The 17,928-nt window shown below is 41.8% G+C and overlaps 2 protein-coding genes across 3 annotated transcripts in view; both read left to right on the top strand.

The window, feature by feature from the left end:
- fras1 (Fraser extracellular matrix complex subunit 1) overlaps positions 1-8,151 on the top strand; it is a 57,440-nt gene extending 49,289 nt beyond the window's left edge. For both annotated transcript variants that reach the window (XM_023820753.2, XM_072708930.1), the window contains exons 58-73: positions 2-207; positions 379-535; positions 786-986; positions 1,144-1,331; positions 1,432-1,707; positions 1,843-2,075; positions 2,313-2,473; positions 2,955-3,169; positions 3,249-3,399; positions 3,578-3,685; positions 3,780-3,939; positions 4,044-4,160; positions 4,921-5,087; positions 5,225-5,430; positions 6,078-6,224; positions 6,313-8,151. In XM_023820753.2, the coding sequence (XP_023676521.2) occupies positions 2-207; positions 379-535; positions 786-986; positions 1,144-1,331; positions 1,432-1,707; positions 1,843-2,075; positions 2,313-2,473; positions 2,955-3,169; positions 3,249-3,399; positions 3,578-3,685; positions 3,780-3,939; positions 4,044-4,160; positions 4,921-5,087; positions 5,225-5,430; positions 6,078-6,224; positions 6,313-6,897 (3,278 nt within the window). In that variant the 3' untranslated portion in view covers positions 6,898-8,151. The remainder of the gene's footprint in view (position 1; positions 208-378; positions 536-785; positions 987-1,143; positions 1,332-1,431; positions 1,708-1,842; positions 2,076-2,312; positions 2,474-2,954; positions 3,170-3,248; positions 3,400-3,577; positions 3,686-3,779; positions 3,940-4,043; positions 4,161-4,920; positions 5,088-5,224; positions 5,431-6,077; positions 6,225-6,312) is intronic.
- A 1,667-nt stretch (positions 8,152-9,818) lies between these two features.
- Positions 9,819-17,928, top strand: part of bmp2k (BMP2 inducible kinase) — a 30,192-nt gene continuing 22,082 nt past the window's right edge. Inside the window, exon 1 of the mRNA XM_072708929.1 lies at positions 9,819-10,624. Coding sequence (XP_072565030.1) covers positions 10,474-10,624 — 151 coding nt within the window. The 5' untranslated portion in view covers positions 9,819-10,473. The remainder of the gene's footprint in view (positions 10,625-17,928) is intronic.

Raw genomic sequence — 17,928 nt, 5'->3', positions numbered from 1 at the left:
GTTCCCCAGATGCAGCTGGAGAAGAGCAAGTACACTGTGAAAGAGAAAGACGGCATCCTGCACATTCCCATCATCCGCACTGGAGATCTGACCCTCAAATCCTCAGTGAGATGCTACACCAGGACAATGTCTGCCATGGTTATGGACGACTTTGAAGAGAGGACAAACACTGACAGTTCTAGAATCATCTTTCATGAGGGAGAGAAGGTGCAGCTCTTCGGATCTCATGGCTTATTGAAATGTGACTGAACTATACATTGTATTTTTTACAGGTATTCATCAAATAAAGCTGCTTGTAGGACAGTGAAGGTCTCTGTGGCCTGTGGTGAATTCATGGGAAGATTATGGGTGGTGAGCGTCTATATTTATTCATTTCAGGTGAAGAACTGCACTGTCCAGATCAATGATGACTCTATCTTTGAACCTGAAGAGGAGTTCCAGGTGCATCTTGGGAGTCCACAGGGTGACCACTGGACTGGAGCCATGGTGGGGATTCGTGATGTTGCCACTGTCACCATCACCAATGATGAGGATGGTGAGGAAGGACTCGGTGCCTTCACTCAGAGGCAGCATAGGGCACAGGTTGAGGTGTACCCTGTACATATTGTGGGCATTTTAGACTCACCAATTTTCTAACTGCATGTGACTACTTTGGACTACAGCAGGAAACATGACATGGGAAGAACTTGCTTTCAAACTCAGAACAAGGAACAAAGGTTGTGTGTAATGTGGAACACACTAAATATCCCAGTGATTCCTTTAATGTACCAAATTGTCCTTCACAGCCCCGACTATTGAATTTGAGGAGGCAACATATCAAGTTCGGGAACCTCCAGGCCTGGATGGTATTGAGGTGGTGACCATCAAGGTCATCCGGAAAGGAGATCAGAACCGTTTATCAAAGGTCCGCTGCAGTACCAGAGATGGGTCGGCCCAGTCGGGTGTGGACTATAACCCCAAGAGCAGGGTGCTCAAGTTCAACCCTGGTCAGTTTCCAACAACGGTCCTTGGCAGATTTTTTTTCCCCTAGTTTCATTGTTTTTATTATTGTTCTCTATGCTGAATGCTTACAAAATGTTTGTTGTGTAGAGTATTCTACGTTTAGCATTATGTCTCAAAATTATGCCATCTTCCCTTTCGAAGGTATGGACCACGTTCTTTTCAAAGTTGAGATCTTGTCCAGTGAGGACCGTGAATGGCATGAATCTTTCTCAGTGGTCCTTGGCCCTGATGATCCTGTAGAGGCGGTACTTGGAGAGATCACCGTGGCAACAGTGACTGTTTTGGATCAGGAGGCTGCAGGAAGCCTCATCCTTCCTGCGCCACCAATCGTAAGTGTGTGATTTGCTTTGGTATTTAGATCTATGAATGAAACAGCAGTTTGGTCATAGAGAGGTGCACTGATTAAATGATACTTCAATCCCCCTGCAGGTGGTGTCTCTATCTGATTATGACTATGTCCAAGAGGTTTCAAAAGAGGAGAACAAGAAGTCACCCTCCGCGGGATACCCCCTCATCTGTGTCACCCCGTGTGACCCTCACTATCCAAAGTACTTTGTGATGAGGGAGCGCTGTGAGGAAGCGGGCATCAATCAGTCCTCTATCCACTTCAGCTGGGAAGTTGCCGCCCCAACAGATGCCAATGGTGCGAGATCACCATTCGAAACAGTGACCGACAACACCCCTTTTACGAGTGTCAACCACAAGGTGGGACAAACCATAGTTCTTTCTCCCATTTAGTAGGTAAATACTGAGACCTAAGCAGCTGTGGCATACAGCTTGGTCGCCCCCTCAGTGTTTGACACAATGGTGCGTTCTTTGATGTGTGGGTTCCGTGGGTAGGTGCTGGACAGCATTTACTTCAGCCGTCGCTTCCACGTGCGCTGCGTGGCCCAAGCCCGGGACAAGGCCGGACACCTGGGCACTCCACTCAGGAGTAACATCGTCATTATCAGCACCGAAGGCTCCATCTGCCACACGCCAGTCACTACAGGAACTGCTCGCGGCTTCCAGGCTCAGTCATTCGTTGCTACTCTCAAGTACCTGGACGTCAAGCACAAGGAGCATCCGAACAGGTGAGCATGGTCATGTGACCTGACGGGTATGAACCTTTTCAGCTGTGGGGGAGGGTTGTTAACTAGATCATGCTATGCCTCTGAGAAAAGGGCTGGGAAAGCAGCAGAACTGGCTACCGCTTTGTATTTAATTAGTGACATATTTTACCTTTTCAGCGTAAATGCATATGGGCAGTATAAACATCACAGAAATGAGGAAACTAGTTATAATTAATGCATGTAATGTTCACGTTGCAGGATTCACATTACAGTGCAGATCCCTCATCAGGATGGCATGTTCCCCTTGGTGTCAACCTTGCCCCTTCACAACCTACACTTCCTTCTCTCTGAGTCTATCTATCGTCACCAGCACATCTGCTCCAACCTTGTTACCCTCAAAGATCTTGAGGGTATCTCAGGTAAGGAGGGTCAGAGGTGAAAGCTTCTGGTACAGAAAGAAAAAATCCTGGCCAGGATTTTGTTTCAACCAACCAGTTGTGTGTCAAGAGTCATAGAGTACTCAACTGATTGGCTGAAAGAAAATCATGGTGTGGATTTTTACTTTCTGGATCTGAAATTCCTCCTAGGAGGGTTGAGTGCGTCTTTTGATGTCAGAGTATGTTACATTTGGAAGTAAAGTGATCATTCAAAATGGCAAGAACAGCATTAGCAACAGTGATAATTTAATTTAAATAGTATCTTTTATTAAAGCCATTTGCCAAAAATAATTCAAATACATTTTTATGGACAACAAACTAGACAGTATTAGCATCTGAATTTGCTATGCAAATATTTTTTAACAAAATGATTAAGTTCGCTGTCCACCTATCTATTGCTCACGCTGCTTTTCCACTACAGGGGCACGGTGTTAATGTGTGGGATTCTCTCTGTCCATCCCAGAGGCAGGCTTCCTGGAGGACGTGGCCTATGACAGCATTTCCCAGGGTCCTGGCTACGACCGGCCTTACCAGTTCAACCCAGATATTAGAGAGTCTAAGACCATTCAGCTGTACAAACACCTCAATCTGAAGAACTGCATCTGGACTTTCGAGGCGTACTACGACATGACCGAACTGATCGATGTCTGCGGGGGCACGGTCACGGCTGACTTTCAGGTGTGTCTCTGACTTCACCTCACGTCGGCTTGGGTCACATGTACTCATTTTAACCTTCTGTCTTTGTGTGCTGTGACAGGTGAGGGACTCGACCCAGTCCTTCCTTACAGTGCAAGTGCCACTTTATGTGTCCTACATCTACGTGACGGCACCAAGGGGCTGGGCCTCACTGGAGCATCACACTGAGATGGAGTTTTCCTTCTTTTATGATACTATACTTTGGAGGACAGGTAAACACATGCACAGGTCTAGAAATGTTATAGAGATTTGCTAAACTCTACAGACCTTCTTGCACAGACTTAAGCATTTCCCTAATTGACTTACCATAAATGACTAACTACAGCTCTGCCTATCTCTAACGAACTGCACAAATGTGTCCATAAACCTATTTTCCCACTGTCTTGTCAGGAATTCAGACTGACAGCGTATTGTCTGCCAGACTGCAGATTCTCAGGATCTACATTAGAGAGGATGGACGTCTGGTGATTGAGTTTAAAACTCATGCCAAATTCAGAGGTGACTTACCCAAAAACTCATTTCTGCTGAGGCTGAATGAACTGCATGAGCACACTGAATTGCATACTGTGTTTTATGCTGCTGCATTTTCCAGGTCACTTTGTCCTGGAGCACCACACTCTCCCTGGTCATAAGTCACAGCTCATGGCTCCTGACCCCCTGGGGGGTATGCACTTTGACCTGCAGCTGCTATGGAGTGCCCAGACCTTTGACTCACCTTACCAGCTGTGGAGGGCCACCAGTTCCTATAGCAGGTCAGCAAGGATTCCTAGGTCACAGAGCTTCTGACATGTCATCACCTGTCACGAGACCTTCTCATTTCACGTGGTCCTGGTGTTTTTCTTGTGGTGTGACTCAGGAAGGATTACTCTGGAGAATACACGGCCTTTCTCATACCCTGCACTGTGCAGCCTACTCAGCCGTGGATCGACCCGGGAGACAAGCCCCTATCCTGCACGGCACACGCCCCAGAAAAGTATGTCACTCCAATGCAGGCTCACTGTAAATGAGATTCTTTCAGAGAACGGATCCTTATTTAGGAAAAATGTTATTTAGATGAACTATATACTTTTTGACATTAGTGTTGTGTATCTTACTATTGGTGTATAACCAGTTTTATTCCCCTACACTGACCACCTTACCCAAATGGCATTACACACGACCCTCAGCTTTCACCTTACTGGTAATGAGCCCACAAGATAGCTGCACTGATTGTCCATAACAAGCACTGTATTTGAACACAAGGATGCTCATAAAGGTACATGGTACCAGATCACCTTGACTTTGTGCTTGTGTTGTTTGGACACTGGGGTGATGAGAGAGGCTAGGCTGTTAACCAGTTGCCATTTTATGGTGAGTTGGATTCGATGCATAAGGAGGAGGTCAGATGGGCCTTGACAACCCAGATGAGCAATTAGGGTTTGCTGGGAATGTCTGGCAAAAGCTTCTATGCTAGATTAATTCAGCTCACACCTCCAGAAACCTTTTACTGCGTACTAAGTGGGGCCGGCGACATTCAGTCTCAATAGACCTACTTTAGGGGCTCAGACGTTGAAGCGGCTGCCAAGAGTCTGTCGTGGGAACCCAAGGACTTGCTGGTGGACACCAGCGAAAAGGAAAGCTGCCAAGCCCAATAAGGATGAGTTCAGGCAGTGTTTGCATGGCCGTCCACTGACACAGCCGAATGTTCTCCGTGACTGAAAGAAGCTGATGTCATAAACCTGCTTCTTCTGCAGGTTCCTCGTTCCTATCGCCTTCCAGCAGACCAACCGTCCAGTTCCTGTAGTCTACTCCCTAAACACTGAGTTTCAACTGTGCAACAATGAGAAGATTTTCATGATGGATCCCGCCAAGTCGGATGTGTCCATGGCTGAGATGGATTATAAAGGAGCCTTCTCCATGGGTAATCAACTGTATGAAGAAGCGTATCCTCATATGTAGCAGAAAACACTATTACTCCAAGTTCACAAGGCATTTAGTAGTGTCTTGGAGTAAGGGACATATTTTTCTGTTAACTTTGATTAACTTTTCTTCTCTCAGGCCAGACGCTCTATGGCCGGGTGCTCTGGAACCCAGAGCAGAACCTGAATGCGGCCTACAAACTCCAGCTGGAAAAGGTCTACTTATGCACTGGAAGGGATGGATATGTGCCCTACTTTGACCCCACCGGCACGCTGTACAATGAGGGCCCGCAGTATGGCTGCATTCAGCCAAACAAACACCTCAAACACAGATTCCTGCTGCTGGTGCGTCCCAATACTGGTACCATTATATACAGTGTTCACAGAAAGTCTTCGTACGCTCAATTAATTCTGTAAAAATATTGCTAATTTATTGATTTCATAATAAATGTCCATTGACAAGGTATGTATAATATCTGCAGATATCTTCTGGACAGACTTGTTCTTTTTATTGTCAGAATTTTTCTGACTGACTCATTCAGTTCTGTTCTTGCCATTTTGCTAATAATTGCAGTCATAGTCATTGGCTCCCAAAGGGATAGTAAACACAAATCGTGTTTTATATTAATGCAAAGGTATCACTAATTAAAAAACACCCCAAAAAACTGCTTGACAATGAATTTTCAACAGAACAGCTCGTTTAGAACTACAATTTGTGTTTCAGTTTATTACTGTTTGAAATGAATGTTTACTTAAAACTACTTGTTGTTTAATTCTTATGTGATATATATTTTTTGTAAATGAATAATGTTTTTTTTGCTGAATTTAGCAAGTGTCCCAGGACTTTCTGTGAGTGTTGTAAACAGAAGCACAGATGCAAAATAACGCACTTAACCGCAACTTCAAATACTAACTCGCTTGAAATGCTATGCCGCCTTAAATTTTATAAAATTTAATGCAATTGTCATAGTATTTCAATTTCTTAACTGTAGGACCGAAAGCAGCCAGAGGTGTGTGACCGGTATTTCCACGACGTCCCATTCGAAGCCAGCTTTGCCTCTGACATTTCTGAGCTGCATCCCATGACGCTAATGCCAGGCGTGGATGGATTCACAGTGAAGGTGGACGCACTTTACAAGGTCAGTGATGCGCTCATTCTTGTACGTGATCCTCACAGGTCTTGACAGCGTTTTCACTACCTGCCTTAATGTATTCACTGTGATACAGGTGGAAGCAGGACATCAGTGGTACCTGCAGGTAATCTACGTGATTGGCCCAGAGTCCATCTCTGGTCCAAGAATTCAACGTTCGTTGACTTACCTGATGAGAAGGGATCGCAGAGATTTGGTGGACAGGACGGGGCGGCTGACCCTGGATGATTCACTTATCTACGACAATGAGGGTGACCAAGTGAAGAATGGCACAAACATGAAGACGCTGCGGCTGGAGATGCAGCCGTCTGTAACCTTCAGCCCTCAAGCTGATGGTTCCCTTACTGGTGGGTTGGCAGCTGCTTCCCTGCTTCTGCTTGTCTGTCTGGCTTCCTGCTTCCTCTTAAGGAAATGTCGCCGGAAAGGGAAGAAGCTGTCACTAAAGAATGGGGCAAAGGAGTACCCTCTAAACACCAAAGTAGAGGTTTTCCCTGCGAATGCAAAAGAACAGAAGAACTTCAACAACAAACACTGCACTGTGACAAATGTCAACATCCTCAATAAAAACCAGGAGGTTTGCAAAGTCAACAGTGTCAAGGTCAAGCAGGTCAACTTGGAGGTCAAACTTCACAACAACTTGAATGATGGCACAGAGGTCTGACAATACATAAGTGTATATTGTGAAAGGCACATTTCCTTTCATTGTAATGGAAAAGATACTGTATTGTATTTTTATACATGAACATGGGAATTATTCTTGATCATATTTACAGTGCAAATCATTTACCAACTGCGCTACCTCACAAGAGCAAAGACCTGTTGCCTAATTCATAGCTTTTGAAGACATTTTTAGTGTCATCAGTTGAATGCTAGTTGGTCCTGGGAGTTTATTTTTACATTTTAACATTGCAATGGCAGCTCACTTGCTTTCTCCTGTTTTGATAAAGTGTTCCTTTCTTGAGCTGCATAGTCCCTTTCTGACGTCATAAGCAGTACGGTTGGTGTCAGTATTCAGCTCATGATTAAGTGCAAAACACTGGCAGCTCTTGTGATATTTGTTAATCTATTAAAGTGCAATTATGTGCCAGCAGTCCATTGGAGCTTTGATATCAGGTCCATTTCACTTGACAGCTCCTTTACAGTTTCACACAGTATTCATGTATGCAGCTCCAAACACTAACCAATCATTGAAATCAATTTAAAAATAAAGGCATTACACCTTATTGTAATCTTCAGTTCATATGACAAAATATAAATGGCTGCTTTTTAAGTTGTATTTTTTTGTTCCCAAAATCAAAGTAGATGGGAGAGATTGGCTTGACATGCCCAGCTAGATTAGAGGCTGCAGTCATTCTGAAATTATGCAATTTTTTGTTTTTTAAACATCAAATGTCAGTGTTTTATACCATTGTGCCTGGCCTCTCCGGTACATGAATTTTACCAAAACAAATAAGATGGCCTTACTCTTTTTTAGTGTTTACTTATTCCTGTGATCAGTTTTCAGCTACAATATTGTGCTTTTGAAACCTGTTTGTTACTTTTAGCATAATTTTGTATTACCTTAATATAATGGATTACATATGTGACATTTTTATCTTCCACAGAATGGTCTTTAATTTCCATGGTGGAAGTATTACAGTGCTCAGCAATAAACAATGCATCATTTAAATATTTTAATCACTCTATCTTCCCTGAATACATCACAGTAAAGGATCATTCAAGTTGGTGTTTGTATTTGTTTAGAATTGTATGTTTTTTTAGTTCACTAGTTCACTGCAGGGAATGTTACAGAACCATAAAGGCGGATGAGCAAATACCAGAACGTCCTGGTCCTGTCATTCACAAGGAATAACAGTGCTGTAATGATGATGCCTGTATTCTGTGCCTTTTAATAATAAAACAAAAATCATGTTAATGCTGTGTTTTTTTTTTGTAAACTTGAATGACCTACTTAGAGTAATAACTTCTCTAATTTGATCCATAATACTCCTCATTCTACACACACATATATACATATACACACACACACACACACACACATATATATATATATATATATATATATATATATATATACATATATATATATATATATATATATATATATATATATATATATATATAGTGTAACACTGCAGTTTCACATCCTCTGGACTGTGTTTTTGTGGAGTTTGCATGTTCTACCCATGTTTGCATTTCCTTCCATCATCCAAAAAGAAGACATGCAACCACACAGCCCTGGAAAGGCCAACCAATACCATATACATACAATATATAAATTACAGCATTACACAATGACACTGCAAACTAATCAATATCGCTATATATGTGAGCCTCTGTCTATCGCAGCTTGAACTGGCATCTTTACTCACACAGAGCTGGGCTGGATTCAAAGCTATAAAAACATTTGAGCAGAGCTCGGCCAGGACTAGCCATAACTACCAACCGGGGGTCGGGGGTCAGAACTACCCACTGAGGTATGATGTCACTCTTAAAGCCAAACAATTCAGTCTGCTGTTTTCACACGTACCCTTTGCAGTATCAGGAGATCCACGTTCTAGTCGACTGCAGCATATGTTGACACATTGTTTAAAAATGAGGCACACCGTCATATTTTGCAATAAAGGATGGCTGGCAACTCTAAGTTTATAATTTTATTAAACGAAGTTAGTTAAGGCCCGTTTTTAGCGGAGACCCCTGGGCTTACGCCTGGGTAAGGCCGTGGATTAAAGCGCCCTTGCCTGTCATCATAGATCGATATACGTTTCCGTAAATTAAGCAGGCCTACTGCATGGAAGCATTAACTTTGACACTGTAAACTACAGATAAAGATACAATGCATTTATGTCCCATTTAAGTCTAAGATCTGATGGAAGCATAATACTGCCGGTTACTGAAAATTACTTGGCTCAACTGACTTGAAAAAATCGTGTGCCTCGTGTGAAATTCGTCGTTATGCACTTTTTTCAATTAATTAAATCGAAATAGACGTAAACCCATGCCATATACACTGGTATGAACTTTAAATGTACAACTATAATAAAATACAGAAAAATGAATATTGAAAGGTTTAAATAGTTTTTAAAAACAGAATTAAAACATTAAGGCGTACTTGGTTTCCACTAATTGCGAGAATATGATTCCATTTAAAGAAAATCAGAGGCAAATGACATAACGCTTAATCCTTTCTTTCGCAGCTAAACAGAATGAACAACAAACAAAGGACCAAGATTTTATTCTACCTTTTCAGAAAGGACCGTTTTATTACAGGGCGCAGGGTGGGACGAGTGGAGTTGGGATGTCAATGGAGCGCATTGGATAATAACAAACCAATCATTACAGAGGGAAGGTCCAGGACGTTGTGTTAGGTTGTTAATCAAGCGTGATGGGTAACAACAAACGAATTATTGAAATGGGACGGGCAAAAAAACGTGTGTTTTTGGTGTCATTCGGGCGCATTGGGTAATACCAAACCAAGCGATACGACAGGAAGAGCAGGATAGATGTCAGCAATGCTGTCAATCACACCTATTGTGTAACGAGAAACCAATCAGTACAATGGGAGGGGCGGGACTAAGCTGTGTTAGGTTGTCAATCAGGCGCATTGGGTAACAACAAGCCACCCACCTTTGTGCCGACAGAGAATCACGGGAGTTGGAAGTTTCAGGGGGTGGAACGGGAGGAACATGCGAAACTGAGGGAAGCTGATGGGGTTTGGCTGTTTGTTATTCGGTTAGGGAGGGAGAGTGCGGCGGTACATGTGTGATGGTCAGCGAGGTGGCCTTCATGTGAGTGTGTGTCGCTCGGAGTCGCTGCGGCTGGCCTGTATTTCCGCACCGAGTACTGACACTAGCTAACTGTAGCTAACCTTAGCTAAGTGTAGCTAACTGTACCGTGTTCTGGCTGCTTAGCGCGTTAGCGCGGCACAAAGGGGAAGTGAGGCAGCAGCACTTCTCAGCGCAGGGGCTCTTTCCCCGGGTACCGTGTTGTTGGAGGTGCGGGGCTCCGTGCTCGGTGTTCACAGGGCTGCCGATAGCCGTCTTGGGCTAAAGCCCGTCCCCGCTCCTGCGGCCGGCCCGCGAAGGAGCGCCTCAACGCCCCGGATCGCAGGCTGTGGCGGAGTATGCGAAGCAGGAGGCGCACGTCGCTGAGATGAGGACAGGGGGGAAGTTGTAGGAACCTGGGCATTACTGTGCGCTTTCGGCCGCCGTCTTGACGTGCCAGAACCGGGACGAGGATGAAGAAGTTCTCCCGCATGCCGAGATCCGAGAGCGGCGGGCCAGGCGGGGGCTGCGGCTCGGGCTCCTCTTCGGGGGTCTCCAGCTACATCGGAAGGGTGTTCGCCGTGGGCCGGTACCAGGTCACCGTGGAGGAGCTCATCGCGGAAGGTAGGGCGACGCCTCCGTCGGGCTCTGTGCGCTAACGGCCCTTTACAGATGTCACGCGAAATGTATTTCTCGCTCCGTGTTCGTTTGCTGATTTCGCGGCCGGACCAACGCCTCCCCCTCCCTTGTCTAACTGCCGTAACGGTCCCGTTACTCTGTCCTTCGTGAAACTGCTACCTTTCATAATCTCTTTGAAATGGCTCTGGAACCAACCGAGGTTATTTTATCGTGCCATTAGTGTGGGGTTACCTTACACACACACACACACTAATTGCTACAACTTGCTCAGCATTAGTGCTTAAAATGTTAAGATCTGTTTCCCGGAGCCTTTCTTGTAAACGCCTTACCTGTGACTGAAGGTTTAAAAACTACACGCCTTTTAAGTAACTTTCAATAAGAAGAATACGGAATGAGAAAAAGTGGAAAAAAAGTCGGTCCTCATAGAAAATGTTGACCTTCATCTCAGGGCTCCAGGGACTCTTGTCCTTAATGAGGAAATGCTACAATGTGTCTTTTTGTGGAGTATGTTTTAAAAATAATTTAAAAAGCTTAACATTTTTCCTGCTTGTCTTTGTGGCGTGATGTAATGAGTCACAGGGGATTTCAGTTCTGACAATTCAGTTCTCCGCTGTTCTGTGTAGTCTCCTAAATGTTTTTTTTTTTTTTTACAGTGCTGGGACAGCTGACCACACTGGACATAATACTTGTATTCCATAAATATGTCTTGTAAATAGTTTAAATGTTTTGCACTATATGCATTGTTGCATTGTCCAGGAACTGTGTAATTTTTCTTTTTGACGTCTGCCTGAGTAAGATTGTGACTGAGTAAGACAGTGATGTCTCTCTACTGGCTGATTCTCTTATTGGTCATTCTTCATTTTTTTTACATGAGCTGTTTATGGCCTTATTTGAGATTTGATCACTAGAGTATCATCACCGCATGCATGTGGACATGCACCGCTGCATGAAAGGAGGTCACAGTGCATATCTGTCAGCTTGCTGAAGATCCGTGTAGATTTTGCCAAGCGAGGGGTACCTTTCCTGCACTTTGGTTCAGAGCTGTAATCCTCAAAGAGCCAAATAAACTGACTCCCTTAATGTGACTTTGCCATGTCTAATAGACTTTTTGCTGCCATGCTCTCTCTCTCTAGATATGAGTTAACTATCCACATTACAGGATGCATCTGTCCCTCTCTCTCGCGCTCTCTATTTTTCCCCAGCCCCCCTCCTTTTCAGTCATTGGCTCTATTAACGAGACAACAGTTTTGTTTCCTTCCTCAATTTCTGTTGTTAGCAACATACGTTTGGTGGTTTGTGGTGGTGGGGGGGGGCGGGGGAATGGTGGCTTACTGTTTGGTTGGCCTGTAGTGTTTCAGACTGACATAGCTAGAAAACATTTTATGAATATGGGTATTCTAGTATAAGCTCCTTTTTTTCTTTATACTAGAATCACAAACGGAGCGACTCAGTACGTAGTCCACTCGGACGCTTCCCCTTACTCTGACATGTTGATAAACAGGTTCTCTGCTGAAAGATCTGGCGTATACCTGTCCGAATGACTAACGTTCATTCGCCCTTTATGCTTGTTACAAAATTGCTCTTTCGTTTTGGAGCCAAGAAGACATGTACATGTACAGTGATTCCTTTACACTCTGCTCTGTTTTTAAAATCTGTGTCCTTTGCCTGTGGCCATTGGCTTTTTTAGTGCCGCTTGCTTTCTTTTGCCCCCCCCCCAAGTGTGTCATATGCCTGCTGAGCTAGAGCAGGCTTGAGTTTTTGCCCCTGCTTGTAATCTGGGACCTGTAGATACCGCTTCAGCTGCATAGCTCTGTGTGACATCACATGATAGGTTAAGCAGTTTCGTATGGAGTCTTCAGATATTTATATGTGCTATCTTTCCTGCTAGTACAGTCATAGCAGAATAAAGTGTGTTTATGTATGCATTTCCTTGTGTATAGATAATTAAATTGTACCCTTTGTTTTGAACTGCAACTATGCATTTGTGATGCCTTAGGTTTGATAGTAACATCATTGTTCTGTTTCAGTGAGTATTTTAAATTCCTGAAGCGGATGCCAATAGGGTCTGTTACGAACAGAGCTTGGTCAGGGTGACTGTTTGTTTCTGCAGTGGCCAATGGGAATGTATTGCATCAACCTTAATTGCATACTGTATCAGTTCTGAATGGGTGGATTGTCCCCCACTGTTCTGTCCTGTCCCGTTCTTTATATAAAGAATACTGGTACCATGCAGTCCTCAGTCCCCCATTGGAGGTTGTTTCCTTTGTATTGGCTTATTGAGGCATACTGTTTTGCATTTCTCCATAAATATTTAAAATGTTATCTGATAAGAGACAAACATTTAGGATGATGTGGTAACAGCAGGGACAGTATGGTGCAATTGTGCTTTTGTAGAACAGGAACTTGTGTGAGCTTGTTGGAAAATGAGCTCTTAAACATCATTTGGGTCTGTGTTGCCTAAAAGCACTTCTCATTAAATTCATGATTACAGTGATTTTAAACGAGTCCTGAAACGTACTTTTATTAAGCAGATGCTTTTGTCTAAAGCGACATAGAAGTGAGGGTCGGAGGTCAGGTGTCCATGGAGCAGTCTTGGCCGTCTTTGTGGCTGCTGCTGTTATTACGTATGTTTTGACATTAAGGGTTCATGCACTGAAGTCCCTGCATTCATATTTGTGAGAAGTAATATTTATAGCTATTACTTTTCCCAGTGATTTGAGGGGGGAAAAAAAGTCAAATTTTGTTTGGTGCATTTATCTGACATTTCAGGTTTTGGCTGGCACCCCTCATTACGTTTAAAGATCCATATATATATATATATTTATGGAATTTTCCTTCAGCCTTGGTGGTAGTGTTGCTTGGGAAAAATCTGGAATTATATGTGAAAATGTCCTAAAGATGATTGCCACATTTGCTTTGGTTTGTCAGTTAAGATTTCAAAGTTACAAATTTTCTTCATAAAATTCTGTTAAAATTAGGTCTGCCACTAATGACTGATTTTCTTTGGGTTAATCTTTCGACTATTTTACAGATTAGTGGATTAATCTAAATGATTAATTTTCCTCCAGAAAATCCAATAGACCATTTAGGCTAATTTTATTTTGACAACAACAAACTGTATGTTATTGCAGGGCTTTAGATAGTGGGCACCGGCTTTTCAGCGCTATACAGACATTATTTTTGCCCACAATTCAATGAGCAAATTAGCAGTATGCCTAAAATATTGAGATGTTTCTTGTTATACCCAAAAGTTGTTAATTTGTATAAATTAGGGGTATCCTTCTGCTTATTAAATTCGGTAAACTGGGCAAGCCACATGCAACTGTTTTGGTAAATCATGGAAAAAAGGAACAAGAAAGGGACAGCTCAGCAACCACAACATCTCCTAAAAGAGGAGATTTTGTGGATAAACAAGGCAAAACGTTGGTGGTGGTGGTGTGGCTTTTTGCCGATTTAAAGTCTGACGTTTTCTTGTAAATATTTTCATTTTTATTTCAGTTCACAAATTATTTCCTTTTATTTAGTGTCTATTTTCATTTCAGTTTTAGTTTACGATAAACGGGTCCCAACATGTCCAATGCACATGAACACACACTGGCACTGCCAATCCACATAAAATAAGCCCAGATTTTAGCCTAAACATTTTCACTAAGACTTATTCAATGGAGAATCCAAGGTAGCAGGCAGACAACGTTATGGCTTTCATAATGAGTATATTTAGTACTTACCCGTACTAATGGTAATTTAATAAACATGAATAGGCAACACTTACAGTGGTTTTGTTTATTCTGTCGATTAATCCTGGCAAACCTAGTTAAAATATGTCCAAATCATAAACTAGGTTTTGTTTAGGCAGCTCAGGATCTTGTAACCTCTTTCTAAAAGAGATTTCAGTTATTTCAGATTATATACAAGCTCCTTTTATAAAATAGCATCTTATGTCTAATGAGAATACTCCTTGTCATATTTCATATTATACATTTAGTGCTGATATGCACAGTGTAATTTATAGTCAGGGATTGACATAACTGGTATGCATGTAGTATGCAATCACCTTTTAAAAGCTATACTGTACGTACAGCAATGTAACAGGATGAATGCGTACGTATTTTATGTGCATTTGCGCCGATAAGACAAGATATTGTGCATTTTAACCATTATATACTAATTTGTGCTACATTTGCGGTATATAGGTTAAAATGCACGGTAATTTCTTGTTTTCTGCGCAAATGCACATAAAATACGTACTTATTTGTGCTGTAACAGTAATCGATTTTTGTCACTTTTAAAGGTGAATGCATACCTGCGCACCCGTTATGTCAACCCTTGTTTATGGTTCAGGCCACTTGGGCGTATACAAAAGAATGGGCGAATTGTTACAAAGCCTGTTTAGAAAGTCTACTGAACTTCAGCCAAATGCTTTAAATTTTGAATAGAATGTCATGTATTGAATGATATGGTGACTGCCATACCTAAGTCAAATAAGATGTACACTTCTAATTCTTTATGCAAATCTGGAATAAATAAGTTGACTTGAATCTGGAATTGCTTTTCCATCCACTGCTTGTTGTTTTTTTTTTTTTTGTGGGAATATTGGCTCTGAACTTTATCTAGGGACAAACTGGGGTTTCCTGGGTTCTTCTGCTCTTCATTGCTCTCCAGTAACATCTCCAGTCAGCTGGGTGCCTACACAGCTGCAGATGAAATACAGCAAATGGCCGTGTCGCATTTGAAGCCTTCAGCCTGCAGAGGAACTGGGCAGGTAGATAATCACAATCAGTGGTGGAGTGTTTCGGTCTACACGCCACCCAAGATGGCATGAGCATGTGGCTTAAAGCGGAAGGGTATATGCATGATTGGTTATTCCAGGTTGGCACTTTCCAGTTCTGCTAACTCATTGTTCGTGCTGGCTTTGTTTTGTTGTAATTTCATTTGTGCTAATTACAGCTGTGTGATATCATTTTGCGATACGTGACATTTCCCTGAGTAATACTGTGATATTCTTAAAACAAAAAAGATTACCTGAAACAAAGGTAAAGTATCAGATAAATTGATGTTGCTGCGAGTATTCAACAAACATAAAGCAGTGCCAAACAAATAGGATGTAATTATTATGCATGAGCACACCTCGATGTTGCTGAAATGAAATATTGTGCAGCCCTAATGTTATTGCATATTGTATTTTTCTTGTCATTTGATACAGCAAGAGAAAATCAGTGGACTTGAGTCTAAGCTAAGTTCAGTACTAATTTATTATGTTTTGATAACAGAAGCCAGAATCATACATTTTCATTTTATCTTGTACTCTTGATTGCGGCCTTGTCTCTTCCACTTGTGGAGCATGTGGCACTCCTCTGGTCTTAGGGCTGGACAGTTAATTGAATTTCAATTTCAATTATGATTTTGGCTTCCAACAGTTATCAAAACAAAATACAGTGGTACCTCAGAACTCGAATTTAATCTGTTCAGAACTCCAGATCGAATCCTAAAAAGTTCGGGTTGTGATCGAATTTTCCCCATAAGAAATAATGGAAAACCAATTAATTGGTTCCCGGCCCCAAGAAATTACACCTAAATATGTTGAGATTTTTTTAGCATTTAAGCGCAAAATTAACCTGATAAAACAAGAGCATATACTGTACTAAACACATCTGAGCACATTTATCAAAACAGTAATTTGTAAAGTAAGAAAATAAATGTATCCAAACGATGTGTCCTGCCCCGATCGTCCGCTCCTTCTGCGTGCCACGCCCCCTCGTTAACCCAGTGTGGAATCCTTGTGTGATCAGCTGTTTCTGGTTGTTGTCATTAGTCCTCTGTATTTAGATCGTGTTTCAGTTTGTTTCCCCAGTTCGGTCATTGTATTGTCCGTCTGCGTTTTGCCTGCCTTACCTGTAATTAAACCCCGTATTCCCCGATACCCTGATGTCTGCGCCTTTGTCTCCGTTCCGTTCCCGCTAGGCACGACAATATTATTATAATTAATGTATTAATGGTTTATTATTAATGTTACAATAATGAATAAGAAATCTTTATTTTTAAATGTATTTTATTATATTATAATAATTACTGTTACTGTCTATCATTGTCTAAATGTATTTTTACTGTCTAAATATTTGTATTCAGCTAGTGTAAAAATGCACGATGCTATCACAGTGAATGCGAGGCTGAGACTGAAGCTTTACCCCTTGTTTCCGCTGAGAGACGTGCCGCGTGACTCATTTCCTCGCGCGTACAAGTTATCTTAGGTCTAGGGCTGCCCCCGACTAAAGATATTCCTAGTCGACTAACACTCCTGCATTTTAGCGATTAGTCGAATAATCGTTCATTTATGATATTAATATAATAACTTGCGTATATACAAGGAAAGGTACATTCCAAGTTGAAGTTTAACACTTCCATATGACAGAAAATGCTAAAGCATGATATTAGCGCGTTCAAAATGAAAAGCGCTTAAAACAGAATAGTAAAGCGTTTAAAGTATACAGCGCTTACGGACACAAAAATCAGTGGCCGGAATGTTATAGGCTAATTATAAAACATAAAAACAGCAATCAGACTGCCTGTGCATTTTAATAATTTATTATCAAAAATACAAACTGTAACAGTTACATGTCAAACAAACAAACAAAAACAGTTTTGAATAAAATAAACTAAAATTTAGTTAGTTTAGAAGACCGAACTAGCAAAAGAAATTGACACGAGATGGCAACTGACGGAAAATATCGCGACCAGCATTTATATACAAGCTGCTGTCTTAGACCCACGTTTTAAGAGCTTGTCATTCTTTGACCAACACGAACGAGAAGATGCGTACTCCACAAGTTGTTTTTTATTCTGTTAGAAAAATTAGTCTGATGTTTGCAATTTGTTGTTTCAGGTCAAGACTCATCCGTCGTCTTAATGGCAGTTTGCGGCTTAGCTCTGATATTTTTGATTTGTATTAGTGTTCTTTAAATTATTTGTTCCACATTTTGTCTTAAATATAGTTGTTCTAAACAATTTAATCAAATACTTAGGCTGTTAATTTGTTTGTCTTTTTTATTCTAAGTTCTGGCGTTGTGCGATGTGCCATGTGCATTTATTAAATTGTTAATTTTCCTTTTGAACAATATAAAAATTATATTAATTTTCAAAATTAATAATCCCACACTTTGGACTTTTTTCCTGTAATTATTAGCATCAGCCAGACACCTCTCCCACAAGTGCGCTTTGGTATACCGCGAGGCACGAGATCGCGTTGATCTCTCGTTGCTTTGATGTCATACATTGACTGTGCAGCCCCTGAT

This window comes from Paramormyrops kingsleyae, chromosome 2, assembly GCF_048594095.1.
Source record: "Paramormyrops kingsleyae isolate MSU_618 chromosome 2, PKINGS_0.4, whole genome shotgun sequence".
NCBI classification, from domain to species: Eukaryota; Metazoa; Chordata; class Actinopteri; order Osteoglossiformes; family Mormyridae; genus Paramormyrops; species Paramormyrops kingsleyae.
This window is presented reverse-complemented; position numbering and strand designations above follow the sequence as displayed.